The sequence below is a fragment of the Squalius cephalus genome (genome assembly GCF_949319135.1).
Source record: "Squalius cephalus genome assembly, chromosome: 17".
Taxonomy (NCBI): domain Eukaryota; kingdom Metazoa; phylum Chordata; class Actinopteri; order Cypriniformes; family Leuciscidae; genus Squalius; species Squalius cephalus.
The window spans coordinates 26,299,838-26,317,381 of record NC_137138.1 but is presented as its reverse complement, the minus strand read 5'-3'; the positions used below and the strand labels follow the sequence as shown (position 1 = coordinate 26,317,381).

At 43.6% G+C, this 17,544-nt stretch overlaps 1 protein-coding gene across 1 annotated transcript; it reads right to left on the bottom strand.

Moving 5' to 3' along the window:
* Window positions 1-7,315: 7,315 nt before the first annotated feature.
* Window positions 7,316-16,948, bottom strand: LOC307145059 (uncharacterized protein). Its single transcript, XM_079847891.1, has 4 exons — window positions 16,588-16,948; window positions 16,352-16,393; window positions 16,155-16,262; window positions 7,316-7,602 (listed from the first exon to the last, which is right to left on the bottom strand). The coding sequence occupies exons 1-4, from the start codon at window positions 16,880-16,882 to the stop codon at window positions 7,346-7,348; spliced, it is 702 nt and encodes a 233-aa protein (XP_079704017.1). The 5' UTR covers window positions 16,883-16,948; the 3' UTR covers window positions 7,316-7,345.
* Window positions 16,949-17,544: the final 596 nt, after the last annotated feature.

Below are 17,544 nucleotides of genomic sequence, written 5' to 3'. Positions count from 1 at the left end.
TCCCATAGATACAAGACAACCAATATAAGATCTGTATCTTGGTTGAGATCAGGGGCAATTCTAGGATTTTCATTTTAGGGGGGCTCAGCCCCCAATGAGGGTATGATTTAAAAAAAAAAAGTTAGTTTATGGTCTAATGCTCATTATTAACTAGTTTCATTCATTCATCAAGTAACATGCATATGTAGGGATGGGTACCGAAACCCGGTATTAAACGGCCCCGGTGCTGAATTTTGAAATACCGCTGGATCGATAAGCTCGGACGTTATCGGTTCTGCTGTCGGTACTGGAGAAATTAAGAAAGTGCTATTGCTATTAAGAAATTATTATCTTGCAAATTTCATCTCGCCAGCCACTTCTATAGCCTATAATAATATTGAACTATTTGACTGTGATGCATTTTTGCTAAGAGAGAGAGAGAGAGAGAGAGAGAGAGAGATCTTTCACGTGGAGCGACGGTGCGCACAACACAACAGCCCTGCTTAATGAGTGACGATGAGGACAGAACTAAACATTCAAACGGTTAGGCTACACTTTAGATCTTTGATATTAAACTAATTTTATTTTAGATTTAGATTTTGGCTTCCAATGATTATAAAAAAGATATTTGAGGTAGGCTATAACCAAGGCTGGATTAGTACCCCCAGGGGCCCCTGGGCACTGAAGCTCATGGGCCCCCCTCCCCTACCTGACAACCACACCCTCCAAAGGAACACACACACACACACACACACACACACACATTCTTGCGCAGGCCCCCTCATGGGGCCCACCAGTTTTTTTATGCGTTGTGGGATCCACCCTTTCCAGTGGTCCTACACTGCTGTAAAAAACAACATTAGATCTAAAAAAAAATCTCAATCATTAATATCACTTCAATTTGACAAATTTCTAAAGTTTTGTCGAAAAAGGTATTTGACCCCTTGTGGGGATCGTTTCTAGGATTGCCGACTTGTGGGGTCCGCCCACATACACACATACATACCAAGTTTTTATATGTTAATGGGGCCCAAGGTCACTATCTGCAGCTGCTGACACCAGCCTTTATTATTACTCCCAGTTTCCTTATTTTGGACTAAAATAGTTATTTTTGTAATGAGTAATTATGTATATATGTGAAACTTTCCATCTGCCTTTACAGATTACAAGACATACGGCTTCAAAGACAGTTTTATGACAAAACTGAAATGACCAATTTTATTGTAATGACACAGTTTATGCCACACAGTTGTCAGTCAATAAACTTTTTATGAAATGATTAAAACAAATTATTAATTTAATGTCTAGAGGTCTGTACAATCTGCATTCAATGTTTGAACAACATCAGCCTGAACTTTTATGTAAAAAACCTAACAGTTTCTCTTATATAGGCATTGAAATTATTTGTTTCATTGGACTACGTCCATAATGTCATGTTAACACAAGTTGTTCTTTCCAGTGAAGCCTCAAATTTTGAAATCATGATACAGAGATATTTAAAGAAATGAAAAAGCCTTTGAAATATTTAACATATGCCCCACACACTTTCAGTGTTCAGGCCCTAAAATAAAAAAAAAAAAATTGTATTAAAATAAATAAGAATATATCAATATCCATCCAACATCCACACATCCAACATCCATCCATATATCCAACATCTGTTCAACATCCATCCATCCATCCATATATCCAACATCTGTTCAACATCCATCCATCCATATATCCAACATCTGTTCAACATCCATCCATCCATCCATCCATACATCCAACATCCAACATCTGTTCAACATCCATCCATCCATCCATCCATCCATCCATCCATCCATCCATATATCCAACATCTGTTTAACATCCAACATCCATCCATATATCCAACATCTGTTCAACATCCATCCATCCATATATCCAACATCTGTTCAACATCCATCCATCCATATATCCAACATCTATTCAAGATCCATCCATCCATCCATCCAACATCTGTTCAACATCCATCCATCCATCCATCCATATATCCAACATCTGTTCAACATCCAACATCCATCCATATATCCAACATCTGTTCAACATCCATCCATCCATATATCCAACATCTGTTCAACATCCATCCATCCATATATCCAACATCTGTTCAAGATCCATCCATCCATCCATATATCCAACATCTGTTCAACATCCATCCATATATCCAACATCTGTTCAACATCCATCCATCCATATATCCAACATCTGTTCAACATCCATCCATCCATATATCCAACATCTATTCAAGATCCATCCATCCATCCATCCATATATCCAACATCTGTTCAACATCCATCCATCCATCCATATATCCAACATCTGTTCAACATCCATCCATCCATATATCCAACATCTGTTCAACATCCATCCATCCATATATCCAACATCTATTCAAGATCCATCCATCCATATATACAACATCTATTCAAGATCCATCATCCATATATCCAACATCTGTTCAACATCCATCCATCCATATATCCAACATCTGTTCAACATCCATCCATATATCCAACATCTATTCAAGATCCATCCATCCATCCATCCATATATCCAACATCTATTCAAGATCCATCCATCCATCCATATATCCAACATCTGTTCAACATCCATCCATCCAGCCATCATCTACCCTACATCCATCCAACATCCATCCATCCAACATCTACCCTACATCCATCCAACATCCATCAAGCCATCATCTACCCTACATCCATCCAACATTCATCCATCAAACATCTACCCTACATCCATCAAACATCCATCATCTATCCTACATCCATCCATCTCTCGAACATCCATCCAACATCCATCCATCCATCTATCAAACATCTATTCAATATCCATCCAACATCTACCCTACATCCATCCAACATCCATCCAGCCATCATCTACCCTACATCCATCCAACATCCATCCATCCAACATCTATCCATCCAACATCTACCCTACATCCATCCAACATCCATCCAGCCATCATCTACCCTACATCCATCCAACATTCATCCATCAAACATCTACCCTACATCCATCAAACATCCATCATCTATCCTACATCCATCCATCCCTCGAACATCCATCCAACATCCATTCATCCATCTATCAAACATCTATTCAATATCCATCCAACATCCACACATCCAACATCCATCCTACATCCATCAAATTAAAAGTAAAATTAAATAAGAACTGTGAAATGTGTATATTTGTAGGCCACTGGACAGCCATAAAACCTGAGCAAACCCCTACAACAACAACAACAACAACAAAAAGGTTACAACAGAACACAACCAAAGACAAAACATTTTAAGATCCTACCTCTAATGTTTTGGTTTTACCTCAGTTCCATTAGGTGCTTTCACACTAGACTTTTCTTCTCAGGGCTGTAATGCGATTTTTAACATAATATTTAACTGCTTTCCAGTCTCTGTTTCTGAGAGCTTGAGGTTCTGCAGTAATACAGCGCTGACACTCTTCTTTACCAGGAACTTGATTCATTACAATAAATCTCCTCAAATGTGTGTCCACTGCAGCACACTCGTCTGGGGTCCAGCTTCTTTTGACGGCCGTTTCTTTTCCTATGTAGGCAAACACACAAAACATTGTAGGTTTTCTTTTATAAAGAAATTTTAATCTTACTTAACCCTGTAAGACCCACTGTTTCAGAATTACAACAATTGTGGTTATTCCCCAAAACCCCTTTTGTCTTTTTTTTATTGTTTGTTTGTTTGTTTATACAACCACATCAATATGATCTGTGGGTCCTACATTTTATTCCCACCATGTAATTGGATCCAGGATTTGTATACAAAGCCCACCCTTAAGTCAAGAAGTGACACATCCTACAACTTTCTGATCAAGCAACATCCCTTTGATTTACTGGACTGGATTCATCTTCAAGTAAGTAAAATGCTTGGAATATGTTTTTCTGTGTTTATTACAGTGTTTAGAACAAGGACATATACAGTAAATGTTGAAAATATGCCCTACATTTTGTTTAGAGCTTGTTTTATAAATGTTGCAATATTACAATGTTGGATGAGAGTGGCAGTCATAATTGCCCTGTATTTAAGAGGAACATCTTGAGGGGAACTTAAATGAAAATGTTCACAACAAATTATACATGATTTAAACATTATACCCTTTAGCTTTATATCGGATTACATATTCTATACTGTATTAGAGACTAAAGTTGAAAGATATATTGCCATATCTAAACATTATAATTTGCTATCACATTCTGCAGGACTTTCTAACAAAGAAATTCTGTTTGTGCAAATCTGCCCTTTCTTAGTCTACTGATAAACAAAATGTTCTTATCAATTTATAGTCAAAGTGCTTATTATCATTAGGCCTATAACCTTTATTTAACCAGGTCTGTCCCATTGAGATCCAAGATCTCTTTTGCAAGAGACACCTGGCCACACCTGGCCAATCCTCCAAGTTGTGCGGAATGCTCCTGGTGCTTTGTTCTGGCACAGGTGTAAATGTTCATCACTGTTAGATTTTGTTGTAAACTGGGCGCTGAATGCATTCCTGTAAGGATTACAATCACAGTCTACTATAGGTGAGCCATTAGGTATAGTGTGACCGGTGAGATGTGTGAATAGGCTGCTTCAGTCCAAAGTGTGAACACGTCATAATGAGGCATGTGTGCTATTTGTATATACAATGTACATTTGTTTCAATTTGATCTTTTTCATTTCAGAATGCCACCAGCAAGGAGAAATCCTCGGTACAATGTGCACAATGTAATTGCCATCATCCAAAAAGGAGAAAGTGATGTGGACATAGATTTTGACGACACTGATGCAAGTGATGAACAATCAGATATTGATGTCTCTGTGGACAAAGAAAACCAAGAACCTACCGATTGTCCAGCTAATGTGAATATTGAGCCCGGGCAATCAAAGAAATACATCATGCCACATGACAGACGTCACTGATTTTTCTGGTCAAGCTCTCACAGATGATGTCACCTCCCTCCACACACCACTGCAATACTTCCAAAAGTTTGTGTCAGAAGATTTGGTTCAAGCTCTGGCAACAAATACGAATGAGTACAGCATTCAAAATGACGAAAGATCAGTCAACACTAATCCAAAAGAAATACAGGCAGCATTGGGCATGTACCTGAGGATGGAACATTACATTTTGTAAACAATTTAACCGTGCCAGAGACTGAAAAGAGGGACAAACTGAAGTACGAGTCAAATCTGAACTTGGATTGTCAGGTGATGTTGTAATGAAGCTTGCCTCCACATTTCCAAAGAGTCAACACAACAAGATCTAGGCAGACAACTACTTCACCTCCGTTCCACTGGTAGTGAAGCTCCTTGAGCAAGGAATCCATTATGTGGGAACAGCCAGGCAAGTGCATCTACCCAACTGTAATCTTTACATGTGAAGAGCTTGAAGAAGAAGGGCAGAGGAAGCTTTGACCACAGAGTGGAGGGGAAACAACATCTGTGCTGTCAAATGGTACGACAACAGGGCGGTGACACTTGTGTCATCCTTCGCTGGACCAGAACCTGTTCAGGAGATTCAACACTGGGACAAAGCCGCCAAAACCTACATTGACGTTAGAAAGGCTTCCATTATGGGCATCTACAATAAATACATGGGAGGTGTGGATTTGTTGGACTCATTTACAGCAAAACACAAGTATGCACTGAAATCCTGGCGGTGGTACATGTACATCTTCTGGCACACAATCACCCTTGCTGTGGTCAACGCCTGGCTCCTCTACAAGCAGCACAGCCTATGCTCTCAGGATGCCAAAGAAGGAGATACTGAACATGAGAAAGTTCCAAGCACAGCTGGCTTCCTCTCTCATTACGGTAATGATCTATTTGTGCTATTTACCTTGTTTGTGATAAATCAGACAGGTATTTGAGATGTACATAAATTGATACATTTGATACACAACACTGAAAACGCCAAAGAGAGGACGGCCATCTTCAATCAACAAGAGCCCAGAGACAGGAGCCCTCTGAATAGTGGAAAGAGACCACACATGGATGATGGAAGTCCAAAGGCTCCCTCTTCTAAAAAGTCACGCAAACCACCGCCCATGGATGTGCGCATGGACCAAACTGGACATTTCCCCCTGAAGACAAAGAGAGGGCACTGCAGACATTGCAGTAAAGGGTACACCAATACCCAATGCAGCAAGTGTGATGTCCGCCTCTGTTTTTCAGAGGACAGGAACCGTTTCTGGGATTACCACTATAAGTAAAGGTGGACTTCACACTGAGCACACAGATTTCAGTGGAGAGCGAGAGAACACTGCAGACATTGCACTGTTAACAATGTAAATAAATAAAGTTCTTATTTCTTGGAATAAACAACTCTTCATAATAACATGACTGAGATTATTATTCATTTTATACACTGGTTTGGTAAAAACAAAAACACTGCAAATTAATCCTTAATTATGCAGCTTGATGGGCACCTCTTCGGACCTGACGTGCTGCCCAGCTACGCAAACGCAGCTACGTGGATGTACTCTCTTGTGATTGGCCAGAGTGATCACGAGTCTCCGGATGTTTGGGTCTCGTTGCTGAAAGAGTGCATGAAGCGGTGGAAAAACCCCAGCCCCCCTGTGCTGCCAGCTTCTCCAAGCCCCGTGCTCCCTCTTTTGCCAAAACCACCATGAGAACGACCGACAACTGGCTGAAGGAAGAGCTGCAATGGGTGAACGAAAGGCAGAAAGCAACGGAGGAGTGCCTGCTCAGACGCATTCCGTTTAGTTTTGCTTTTTAACTTTATTTATAGTTAACTGTTTTGATTGCATTCTTTTTTCTTTGTGTGTTGTATTTATTAAACTGAGTGGTTTGCAGTGGCTCATTGTACTTCTGACGGCATTACATTATAATTCTGGAAAAGAAACTGCAACAGGATGCTTTTACCCTACACTCGAGTATAAACACACACTCTCTCACTTAAAGCAATTTTATTCTTTCTTGCATTTCACAAAATAATAATAATAAAAACAATAATAATGATAATATTTTCTATTTATAAGGCACTTTTAAAAGGTAATTTAATAAAGTCAGCTGCATGTGGAGGCTTAATGAGACTTGGATGAAGGAACACTAGCAGTTAGGAGATATTTAAGGTGATGATAGGTTGTTCGAGTTTTTCAACTGGTCACTGTACAGCTCCGTTGTTGGAGGAAATGCAAGCATTTTTCCTGAGTAACTCCATAAAGTGTTAAAGATTTTTTTTTTTAAATACAACAGACTTCTTATTGATATAAAGGTGATAATGCCAGTCTTTCCCCAACCCTACAACCTGCGACAATGCAGGCTCACAAGGTCTGTTCCTGCAACAGCTTCTTTCAAGCCACTGTCAGGCTTGTGGCACCGGACAGTAAGGAGGGACAGACATATTTCAAGTGTTGAGTCAAGGAAGCAAAGTAAAAGCCCTTAAAAATAAATGAGCAGCTCTGGCCCAAAAGAGAGTGCAAGCCCCAAAGCTTACCTCTCTTTTTTGCAGACGCACTCCGGTTTTGGACTTGTGATGTGGAGGGACATTCTTGCAGGGATGACATGCTGACCTCATCTTCTGACCCCTCTTCTCTTGGCATACTGACATCTGGACAAAGAAATAACTTTATTGTAGTATACACTACATGAAATATGTAATAGCCGTCAGTACAGTGGTTGTGTTATTTTATAAAATAATTTAGTATATTCAATTCAATTTTCAATTCAGTTTATTTATATAGCGCCGATTCACAACAGATGTTGTCTCAAGGCACTTAACAAGAAGTCAGTATATGGGATTTGTGTCTCTTAAAGAGAGACACAGTTTATTTCATCCCGTCTCCTATCGTCCTAAATTCTTTTCAAGTGACTAGTGACGTGAAAATATTAGTTGTCATGTTAGCCCAGGGATGGGCAACTCCAGTCCTCAAGGGCCACTATTCTGCAGGTCTGAGATGTTCCCTTTCAAGGGAACTCGCGTTGCGTCGAGAATGATGCTATGGGGAACGCTTTGCGTGATGACGTCTTGAAGCACATGTAAAATCAGTCCAATGGTGTGGCGGAACGTCAGAGGCGGGTGACGTCACGTACCAGGAAGCTATAAAAGCCGGCCCGAAACAGAAAACGAAAGCTTTCTGAGTCTTCAGTTGCGCTCTGTGTTGAATCTGTCCTTGTTATTTGGTGTTGTCTGTCTATATCATTATATATATTCAGTATGGCGAGTAAGCAGCAGCAGTTTAGAGTGTGTGTCCATCCCTGCCCGCATTATTTAACGGGAGGTGATACTCACACTCTTTGTGTTGTTTGTTTGGGTGAAGAGCATGCCCAGTCAGCACTCGAGGGTGGTGACTGTGTGCATTGCGACGCGCTTCCTATGCGTACGCTCAGATCCCGCCTGGGTTTATTTAACCAGGATCGCGTTCCCCAGGGCTCTGGTCCCGCCGCTGCCGAGGCACGGCGTCGATCTCAGACCTGGGGTTCGCAAATGGATCTATCAGTGGATGTTGAGACGGGCTCTGCCTTATCTCAGTCTCTTTCTGATAGATCCAGTGCCTCTCATCAGGGTGTGGAAGCACGCGCTGCGGTTTCTTCCCCCCCGATGGAGGCACCAGTACTGCAATTGTCCAGCTCTGAGGAGTTGAACGTTGTGAGTATTGATGCTGAGGCTGAGGATTCGCCACCTCAGTCTCATGCATTTGAGGAATTACTCGACGTGGTTACAAGAGCAGTCGAGAGATTATCTGTTGAGTGGCCAGAAGATAGGCAGGGCGTTCGCTCGAAAAGCAAGCTCGACGAACGTTTCCTGCCATCTCGTGCACAGCCTCAGCGTAGAAGCCTTCCGTTTTTCCCCGATCTCCACACTGAGGGGCGGGGGGATTGGTCCCGATACTGTGTCCGAATTACGTAGAGCCACAGATCTGTCTCTCAGGGCCACCAAGGAGACGGCCAAATCCATCGGCCGCTCTATGGCAGCCCTGGTGGCCACTGAGAGGCATCTGTGGCTCAATTTAAGTGATATAAAGGACAAAGAAAAGCATGTTCTTTTGGATGCACCAGTTTCTACTGTGGGTTTATTTGGAGATGCAGTCAATAGTGCAGTAGCTAAATCTCAAGAAGCTTCTAAACAGTCAGCTGCACTTCAGAAACTTCTCCCCCGCCGTTCTTTCTATGAGGCTGCTGAGCGGGAGCAGCCTCACTCCTCTAAAAAGAGCGCTGAGCACCGTGCCACTCAGAAACAGAGCGTTTCCTCCCGTGCTCCCCCACAAAAACCTCGGGGACACGGAGGGCGCGCTCAAACCCAGCAGTCTTCGAGGGGTAAAACGGATCTGCGGACCGTTATTACTGCCAAGAAGGCTGCTGGGAAGAAGTCCTGACGTCCGAGGGCTCAGGACAAATGAGGGTAGTCCCCCCCGAAGCAGAGCGGTCAACACCTCTTTTTACGGTGCCCGTCTCTCTTCGGTGCCCTCAGGGGACCGTTCTGCCAACCCTGCCGCCTCCGGTGTTACAGGGCGCAGCGGTCTCCGGCGAGCACATATCTCAAGGACCACCCGGAAACGTAGTGGCCTCGGGATGCCCGCCCCCTCCGAGGAGGGTGTTAGAGCAGTTTGTTCAGTCGTTCCCTGCCGGTGCGCCGTTACAGGGCGACGAATTGACTACTCAACAACAACAAAATCCAGAAACCAGTCTCGAGAGGCTGGTACCTCTAGTAGAATCTTTGACAGCGTGGAAGCTACTGTCAAATGTTTCTTGTTGGGTCCTGCAGACCGTGGAAAAAGGGTATCAGATACAATTCAAGAAACGCCCACCTCGGTTTATGGGGGTCCTGCCCACAGTGGTGGGCCCCGAGCAGGTTCTGGTTATGGAACAGGAAGTAAACACTCTGTTAGAGAAAGGGGCCATAGAATATGTACCTCCCTCCAACAGGGAAACCGGGTTTTACAGCCGGTACTTCATAGTTCCAAAAAAGGACGGGGGATTGCGTCCCATTTTAGATCTTCGAGTTCTGAACGAGTCAGTCATGCAGCTCAAGTTCAAAATGTTAACATTGAGACAAATCCTGCCACAGATCAGGTCCAAGGACTGGTTTGTCACGATAGACCTCAAGGACGCATATTTCCATATTTCCATCCGTCCGTGCCATTGGAAGTTCCTGAGGTTTGCTTTCGGGGGCAAAGCATACCAATATCGAGTTCTTCCATTCGGCCTGGCTTTATCACCCCGCACTTTCACCAAATGCGTGGATGCAGCTCTGGCGCCCCTGCGCCTTCAGGGTATTCGCATCATGAACTACATCGACGATTGGTTGATTTTAGCTCAGTCGCATCAGATGGCGGTTCAACATCGAGATGTTGTTCTCGCCCATATGAAAGAGTTGGGGTTACGGCTGAACGCCAAGAAGAGTGTGCTTTCTCCACTCCAGAGGACCACTTTCTTAGGCGTGGTTTGGGATTCTGTGTCAATGCAGGCGCGCCTGTCACCGCCACATATAGAGTCCATCCTTGCAGCTGTGAAAAGTGTAAAGCTAGGCCAGCTACTCACTGTCAAACAGTTCCAGAGACTGTTGGGTCTCATGGCAGCAGCTTCCAATGTGATACCTTTTGGACTGCTACACATGAGGCCCCTGCAGTGGTGGCTCAGGACCAGGGGGTTTTCCCCGAGGGGCAACCCATTTCGCACAATCAAGGTCACGCGGCGATGCCTACGTGCCCTGGTTATGTGGAAGAAACCTTGGTTCCTGTCCCAGGGCCCAGTGTTGGGAGCTCCTTGTCGTCGCAAACTGCTAACGACGGATGCTTCCCTCACGGGTTGGGGAACGATCCTGGAGGGTCGCTCATCTCAAGGTCTGTGGGAAGACCATCATCGTTCCTGGCATATCAATCGCCTAGAGATGTTAGCTGTCTTCCGGGCTCTGAGGAGCTTCATCACAGATCTCAGGGGACACCATGTGCTAGTATATACGGACAACACGTCGGTAGTCGCCTATATCAATCACCAAGGGGGTTTGCGCTCGCGCCCATTATGCAATCTGGCACACCATATCCTCTTGTGGTCCCAGGGGAAGCTGTTGTCTCTCAGGGCAGCTTAAATCCCCGGGGTCCAGAATATAGGAGCAGACGCTCTGTCGAGACAGGGGCCGAGGCCCGGGGAATGCAGGCTCCACCCCGAGGTGGTGGAGCTGATATGGAGGGAGTTTGGCCAAGCTCAAGTGGATCTGTTTGCGTCTCGAGAGACGTCTCACTGTCCACTTTGGTTCTCCCTCACGCATCCAGCTCCTCTGGGACTGGATGCTATGGTCCAGGCGTGGCCGAGGCTACGTCTGTACGCCTTTCCCCCAGTTGCTCTGCTCCCGGGAGTTCTGGAGAGAGTTCGCAGGGATCGGGTTTGCCTGCTTCTTATAGCCCCGCGGTGGCCGGGCAGAGTATGGTTTCCCGACCTTGTGTCCCTCCTCGACGGGCCTCCTCTGGAGTTACCTGTCAGGAGGGACCTTCTGTTTCAAGTAGGGGGCTCTATATTTCACCCCCGACCAGAACTGTGGAACCTGTGGGCTTGGCCTCTGAGGGGGCCCAGCTCATAGAGTCGGGTCTCTCAACTGAGGTTGTTGAGACCATTCTACAGTCCAGAGCTCCCTCCACAAGGAAACTTTATGCCCTGAAGTGGAGAGTCTTCACTTCTTGGTGTAGTGACCGTCGGTTGAACCCAGTTAACTGCCCAATTGGTACAGTGCTGGAGTTCCTGCAGAACCGGTTCACGGCAGGTCTGACCCCGTCCACTTTAAAGGTTTATGTGGCAGCCATAGGTGCTTACCACATTCCTTTGGGTGGAATGTCTGTGGGGAAAGACCCTTTGGTATCTCGTTTCCTTCGTGGCACTTGGAGGCTGAGGCCTGCAGTTCGCTCTAGGGTGCCTCCATGGGATTTGTCCATTGCGCTGCAAGGCCTTTCCCTGGCCCCCTTTGAGCCCATTGAGGAGGTTCCTGAGAAGTTTTTAACTCTGAAAGCTCTTTTCCTTCTTGCTATTTCTTCTCTCAAGAGAATAGGGGATCTGCAAGCATTGTCGGTTGCTCCGTCATGCTTAGAGTTTGCTCCGGGTATGGTTAACCCTCTGAGGTCGACAAACGCGCGGGCGCGTTTTGCTGGATTTTCTCCACATTGTAGCACTATAAACTTAAATTACTCAGTCATTTATAGTCATACAGAAAAAAGAAATATAAAAAAAGAATCTGTGATATTTCTCCTTTTGTATGTGTCCACTTACAATCAAACCAAAACATTGTGCTTTTGTAAAATAAAGAAAATAAACAGGGTGTGCGTTCTGCCTCTCCGTCGCGGTGAACTTTTTTTTCTTGAGCACGTCTATAAACTGAAACAAAACTCAGCGAATACTTGTCACACATTTATGAGCCATATACCTTTATAAACATTTAAGTGGGTACTTTTAAATGATTGGATTCAAAACGAAAACAAATATTCTCTGTTTAAGTAATTTGTATAAAACCAACAAGATGTCCAGCTTCTCAAACGCTTCCTAATTATTTTTAATTCGGCCACGCCCACTCGCGCAAAAGAGATTCACATGCAAATCTCCACATGGAACGCGGACTCGCTCATTACCTCAACAACAAAACACTTCACTTTTCGTCGAGTTTGAAAGACGTGCGAGCTTACATTGGATTTAGGCTACCTCAGAAGAAGAAGAAGAACGCGATATGAAGACAAGAAAGATAAGGTAAGAAATTCTTAGTTTGTTATTGTTGCATAAATGTCACGTTGCAGTTGAACTGTTGCTAGATATATGGTGAATATTATAATATTTAGACCGTGTTTACTGTTACTGTGTTTGTGGATATCTGCTCAAACGTAGATATGTATATGGTAACCATAATGTTTTATATTTGAGCGCGATCGCGTTTGAATGTATCATATTTTTAATAGCGATCGTGTTTGAATGTATCATATTTTTGATAGCGATCGCGTTTGAATGTATCATATTTTTGATAGCGATCGCGTTTGAATGTACTGTATCATATTTTGGATGAAAGCAAAACGCACCAAACGGCGTCATGTTTTTATTATTATCTCATTTCATATCATAACGGATGGAAACATTTGAAGTAACATGATAATCAATATATTTTTCTCTAGCTTAGTTGTTACTGAAATCTTTTGAAAGATTTATACTGCTATAGGTTATTTATTGTTATTATTATTTTATCCGGCATTGCGCATATACCTTATGCCTACAAGGCACAACAAACCTGGTGTTCATTATATTATGTTGGAAACATTTGTGTGTGTGTGTGTGTGTATTCTGTGAATTTTAAAAAGGAATTTTAAAAAGCAATTTTAACCAGAAAAATCTAATATTTATTTCCAAAATCGTGCAGGCCTTTCTCTTGATATCAGTATGTTCACTTTTTTTTTTCAGGGCCCAGATGCCACTGATGACTTCAACATTCACATGAGTCTCTGTACGTGAACACGGTAAAGTGAAAATCTTGGAAATTAAAGGTATGTACAATGTTTTTAGGAATGGCACAAAGGTCTGTCTTTGAAGTGCTTTTTTGGCATTTGTTGTGTATCTTTGGATTATGTTGTGTTGTAAATAAATCCAAACAATTTAAAAGCCATTCTTTTTTAAATCTCCTCATTTACAGTATTGTGCAAGGTTGCTCAGAATGGCAGGGCCTGATAGCTCCTAATAGGGCCGTTAGGGGAGGTTCTTTGTCTTTCTCAGGTGAGAAAAGCTTACATATTAATGAGCTCCCGCATAAAGCTTTCTAACACAAAACACGTCGTAAAATTTTTAAATCAATATATTGTCTTATCTGAATGAGCAGTCAGGGTGATTTTCACATAGTTTTGGAGCAAATATTCTAGGCTACGTCATACAATTTTCAAAAGTCTTGTGAAGAAATAATCAGTATGGGTTTCATGGCCTTATTTCAGTGAGAATTTTTTTTTGTATTTTCACAAACCACGCATAAATGTCATTATCTCAAAACTACAAACTTTTACACACATGCTGCTGATATATTATTGTAGCAGAGTTTGTGCTGAATACAGTGTAATTAGACTTTAGCCATGAAAATGTCACAAGTAACAGAAATAACCAGAAATGTCAGAGCATGTCAGAACACCTCCAGTGCCCAGAAAACAGCTCAGACCTCAGAGGGTTAAAGCCTTTCTACATCCAAGACCGGGTTATATCCCCAAGGTCCCCACTAATGTGGCTAGACCTATTGTTCTGCAAGCCTTTTGTCCTCCTCCCTTTCAGAATGCGGACCAGGAGGCTAATAATTTGCTTTGCCCAGTTCGGGCGTTAGACGCTTATGTCCACAGAGCTGCCCTGTGGCGTAAAAGTGATCAATTGTTTGTATGCTTTGGGTCCCCTAACAAAGGAGGCCCAGTGTCTAAGCAAAGAATGAGCAAGTGGGTGGTTGAGGCTATCACACTTGCTTATGAGGCGGCTGGGCAGCCTTCTCCTTTGGCTGTCCGGTCGCACTCTACGAGGAGTATGGCGGCCTCTAAGGCCCTTTTATCAGGAGTGTCTTTACAGGACGTCTGTGATGCGGCAGGTTGGTCCTCACCGCACACTTTCGTCAGGTTCTACTCTTTGGATCTAGACTCTGCTCCAGGGTCTCATGTTTTGTCTTCCTAGTGCTGCTCTCCAGATTTCACACAGGACAGACATTTGTAGCTATGGAGGCGTTGGTATAGACGTTCCCCATAGCGTCATTCTCGACGCAACGCGAGTTCCCTTGAAAGGGAACGCCTCGGTTACGACCATAACCTCGGTTCCCTGAAGAGGGAACGAGCGTTGCGTCGCCTTGCCATATCTCCTTCATGCCTGTCAGCACGACTTCAGACTTTACGAAGCTTTCGTTTTCTGTTTCGGGCCGGCTTTTATAGCTTCCTGGTACGTGACGTCACCCGCTTCTGACGTTCCGCCACACCATTGGACTGATTTTACATGTGCTTCAAGACGTCATCACGCAAAGCGTTCCCCATAGCGTCATTCTCGACGCAACGCTCGTTCCCTCTTCAGGGAACCGAGGTTACAGTCGTAACCGAGGCGTTTCCCTGCTTCAACACACCTGATTCAAATTAAATAGATCAAACAGCTTGTTGCCAAGCTCTGCACAATGAATCAGGTGTGTTGCAGCAGGGAAACATCTAAGACCTAAAGGATAGTGGCCCTCAAGCAGTATATTTCCTCATATAGTGTACGGACGACAGACCGTCCCACGCAGTCCACTAGTGCTGAAGTAGCTGTGCGCCGAAAAGATTGTATGTTGGACAATATAAGATGAACTGATTTCATCAGACAGAAAGCGACTGTTGTTACTGACATTACAAGTAGCATTAACGTTTAGGTTAGTGTGCCCTCACCTACTGTTTATAGGTTGCTCCAATCTCACGGCGCAGACTTCACGCAGGGATTGCACGGCTACTCAAACATTTTTCCTCCTCAACTGTGTACGAGTACACAGTTACAGCGAGACGAGTATGAGTACACAGATGAGGAGGAAACATGTCAAGACGACAAGGCTGTACGAGTTTATCTGATGTCATCTAACCCGATGGCATATGCGTTTGAGCCAGTGATGAGGAGGAGGGTTGAGAGACCCGTTTTTGCGGAAGTTGAGGGAGCTGCAGCGGCTCCGGATGGAGATGACAGTGAGGAGAGGGTCGGCAACCCTTTGCAGTGCAAGTGCGGTCACTGCTCAGCAATGCGGACAACCGTGGAGTCTGTTTGCTGCCATGAAGCAGACTTGGATAATGTGCTCAGGGAATTGTCCTGCATCACCTTATCGCGCACATTCCAGATGTTCTGTAGTGACAGGGACGTGTTGGAGTAGCTGTGCTATCCCTGTATGAAGTCCGTGCCGAGAGATTAGAGCAACCTATTTGCTTATAGGTTCACGCTAACCTCAAAGTTAATGCTACTTGTAATTTCAGGCAGTACTGACGCAGTGTTCAGTTTTAAAACTGGGGTTGTGTTTGACTGATTGTGCAGCCTCTGCATCAGACAGGTCTCCTGACAGAGTTGCAGGAGAAAGAGGTGGGTGGGACAAAGGAGGGAGGTGGAGTTGTTGATGTTCAAATTTTTGCCACGTGCTGTGTGAAATGCACGAAAGGTAAGAATTGCGTTCAAGCTCACCGGTTGCAGACACTCCCTGGTTTTGACTTTGTGATGTGGAGGTACATTCTTGCGTGGATGACATGCTGACCTCATCGTCTGACCCATCATCTCCTAGCATACTGACATCTGGAGAGGGAAATAACTTAAGAATACAATACACAAAATATCTAAAACGGATCATTTAGAATCAATTTAGGAACATCGTATACACATACCTTCAATGTCCTCTGCTAAAGGTCCCTCCATGTCAATGGTCTCTAAAATGATAATTGATAAAAAATTGAGTTTGGAAAGCTGAAACTATGGGCAATCTGCAAGAGTATACAACAGTAGTATTATCTCTCATCCCGTCACCATTACTGCCCTATGTTTTACATGGTAAATAGTTGTTTTCTGAATGCGGAAGACTAAATGTCATATATTGTGCCTTCAAGAATATAAAGTTAATTACCATTCACATCGACTTGTATTTCATCAAGGCTCTTTCCTTTGTAATCTCCTAGGCGTCCTTGTTCCATTGCCAGGAGGACTTTACTTACTTTGGCTAATTGGAGGGTGCTTTCTGGGAGCCTGTAGTGTTTCCTGTGAACAGCGATATTATGACCAAGGAAGTCTGCCAACTGGTCGACCTCGGTGGTTTTGAGGTTTAGAACAGTAGACAGGGTAGCAATATGTTTCCTCAGTTGAATTGATGTTAGCGCTTGAGGATTTTTTATGTCAGCACATTCACTGACAAATTGCCTCATGCAGTCACAAGCCCTGAGGTAATGGTCAGATTGTGGCAATGCAAACAGATATTCATTGTCCTTCAGCACCCCACATTCTTCTCTGCTCTCAGTAAGAGCATCAAGTGATTCTCTCATTAATGGAGTTAGAAGAACAGGAACCTTCCTTCCTCTTTTTCCAACAATTGCTATTCGCACAAAATGCCTGCAGAGCTTCTGCTCAAGCGCTGTGAGGGCCAAATTTACATCTCCCTGTTCCTCTGATGTGTCCTTCGATAAGTATGCAGACAGGCGCATTCGGGACACTTCACCTGCTCTCCGCCGATTAAAAAGCATAACTTGAGTCAGCGTTACTTTTGCAAGTTCCTTCCAATTTGTGGATGAACGATGTTCTTTTAAATCTTTGAAATGTTGCTGCTGTTTTTCTTCTAGATAGCAATGTAGCCTTTGGATATCTTGTGTAAGAGGTAAAAGTTGCGGTGCATTCCATTTGGCCCTGTTAAGCTGGGTTAATGCCTGGCCTGCAATATCAAACCTCCAACTCTCTAAATACAACTGTGCGAACTCCTCAGCATCTTTAATGGTTTCTTTATCTTTCTTTTTCAGTCCTTCGGACTTGATAAACATAGCCAACGAATGCAGGCTGTGTCCTACCTTGCGTGCAAGAGAGGGACATTGGTATA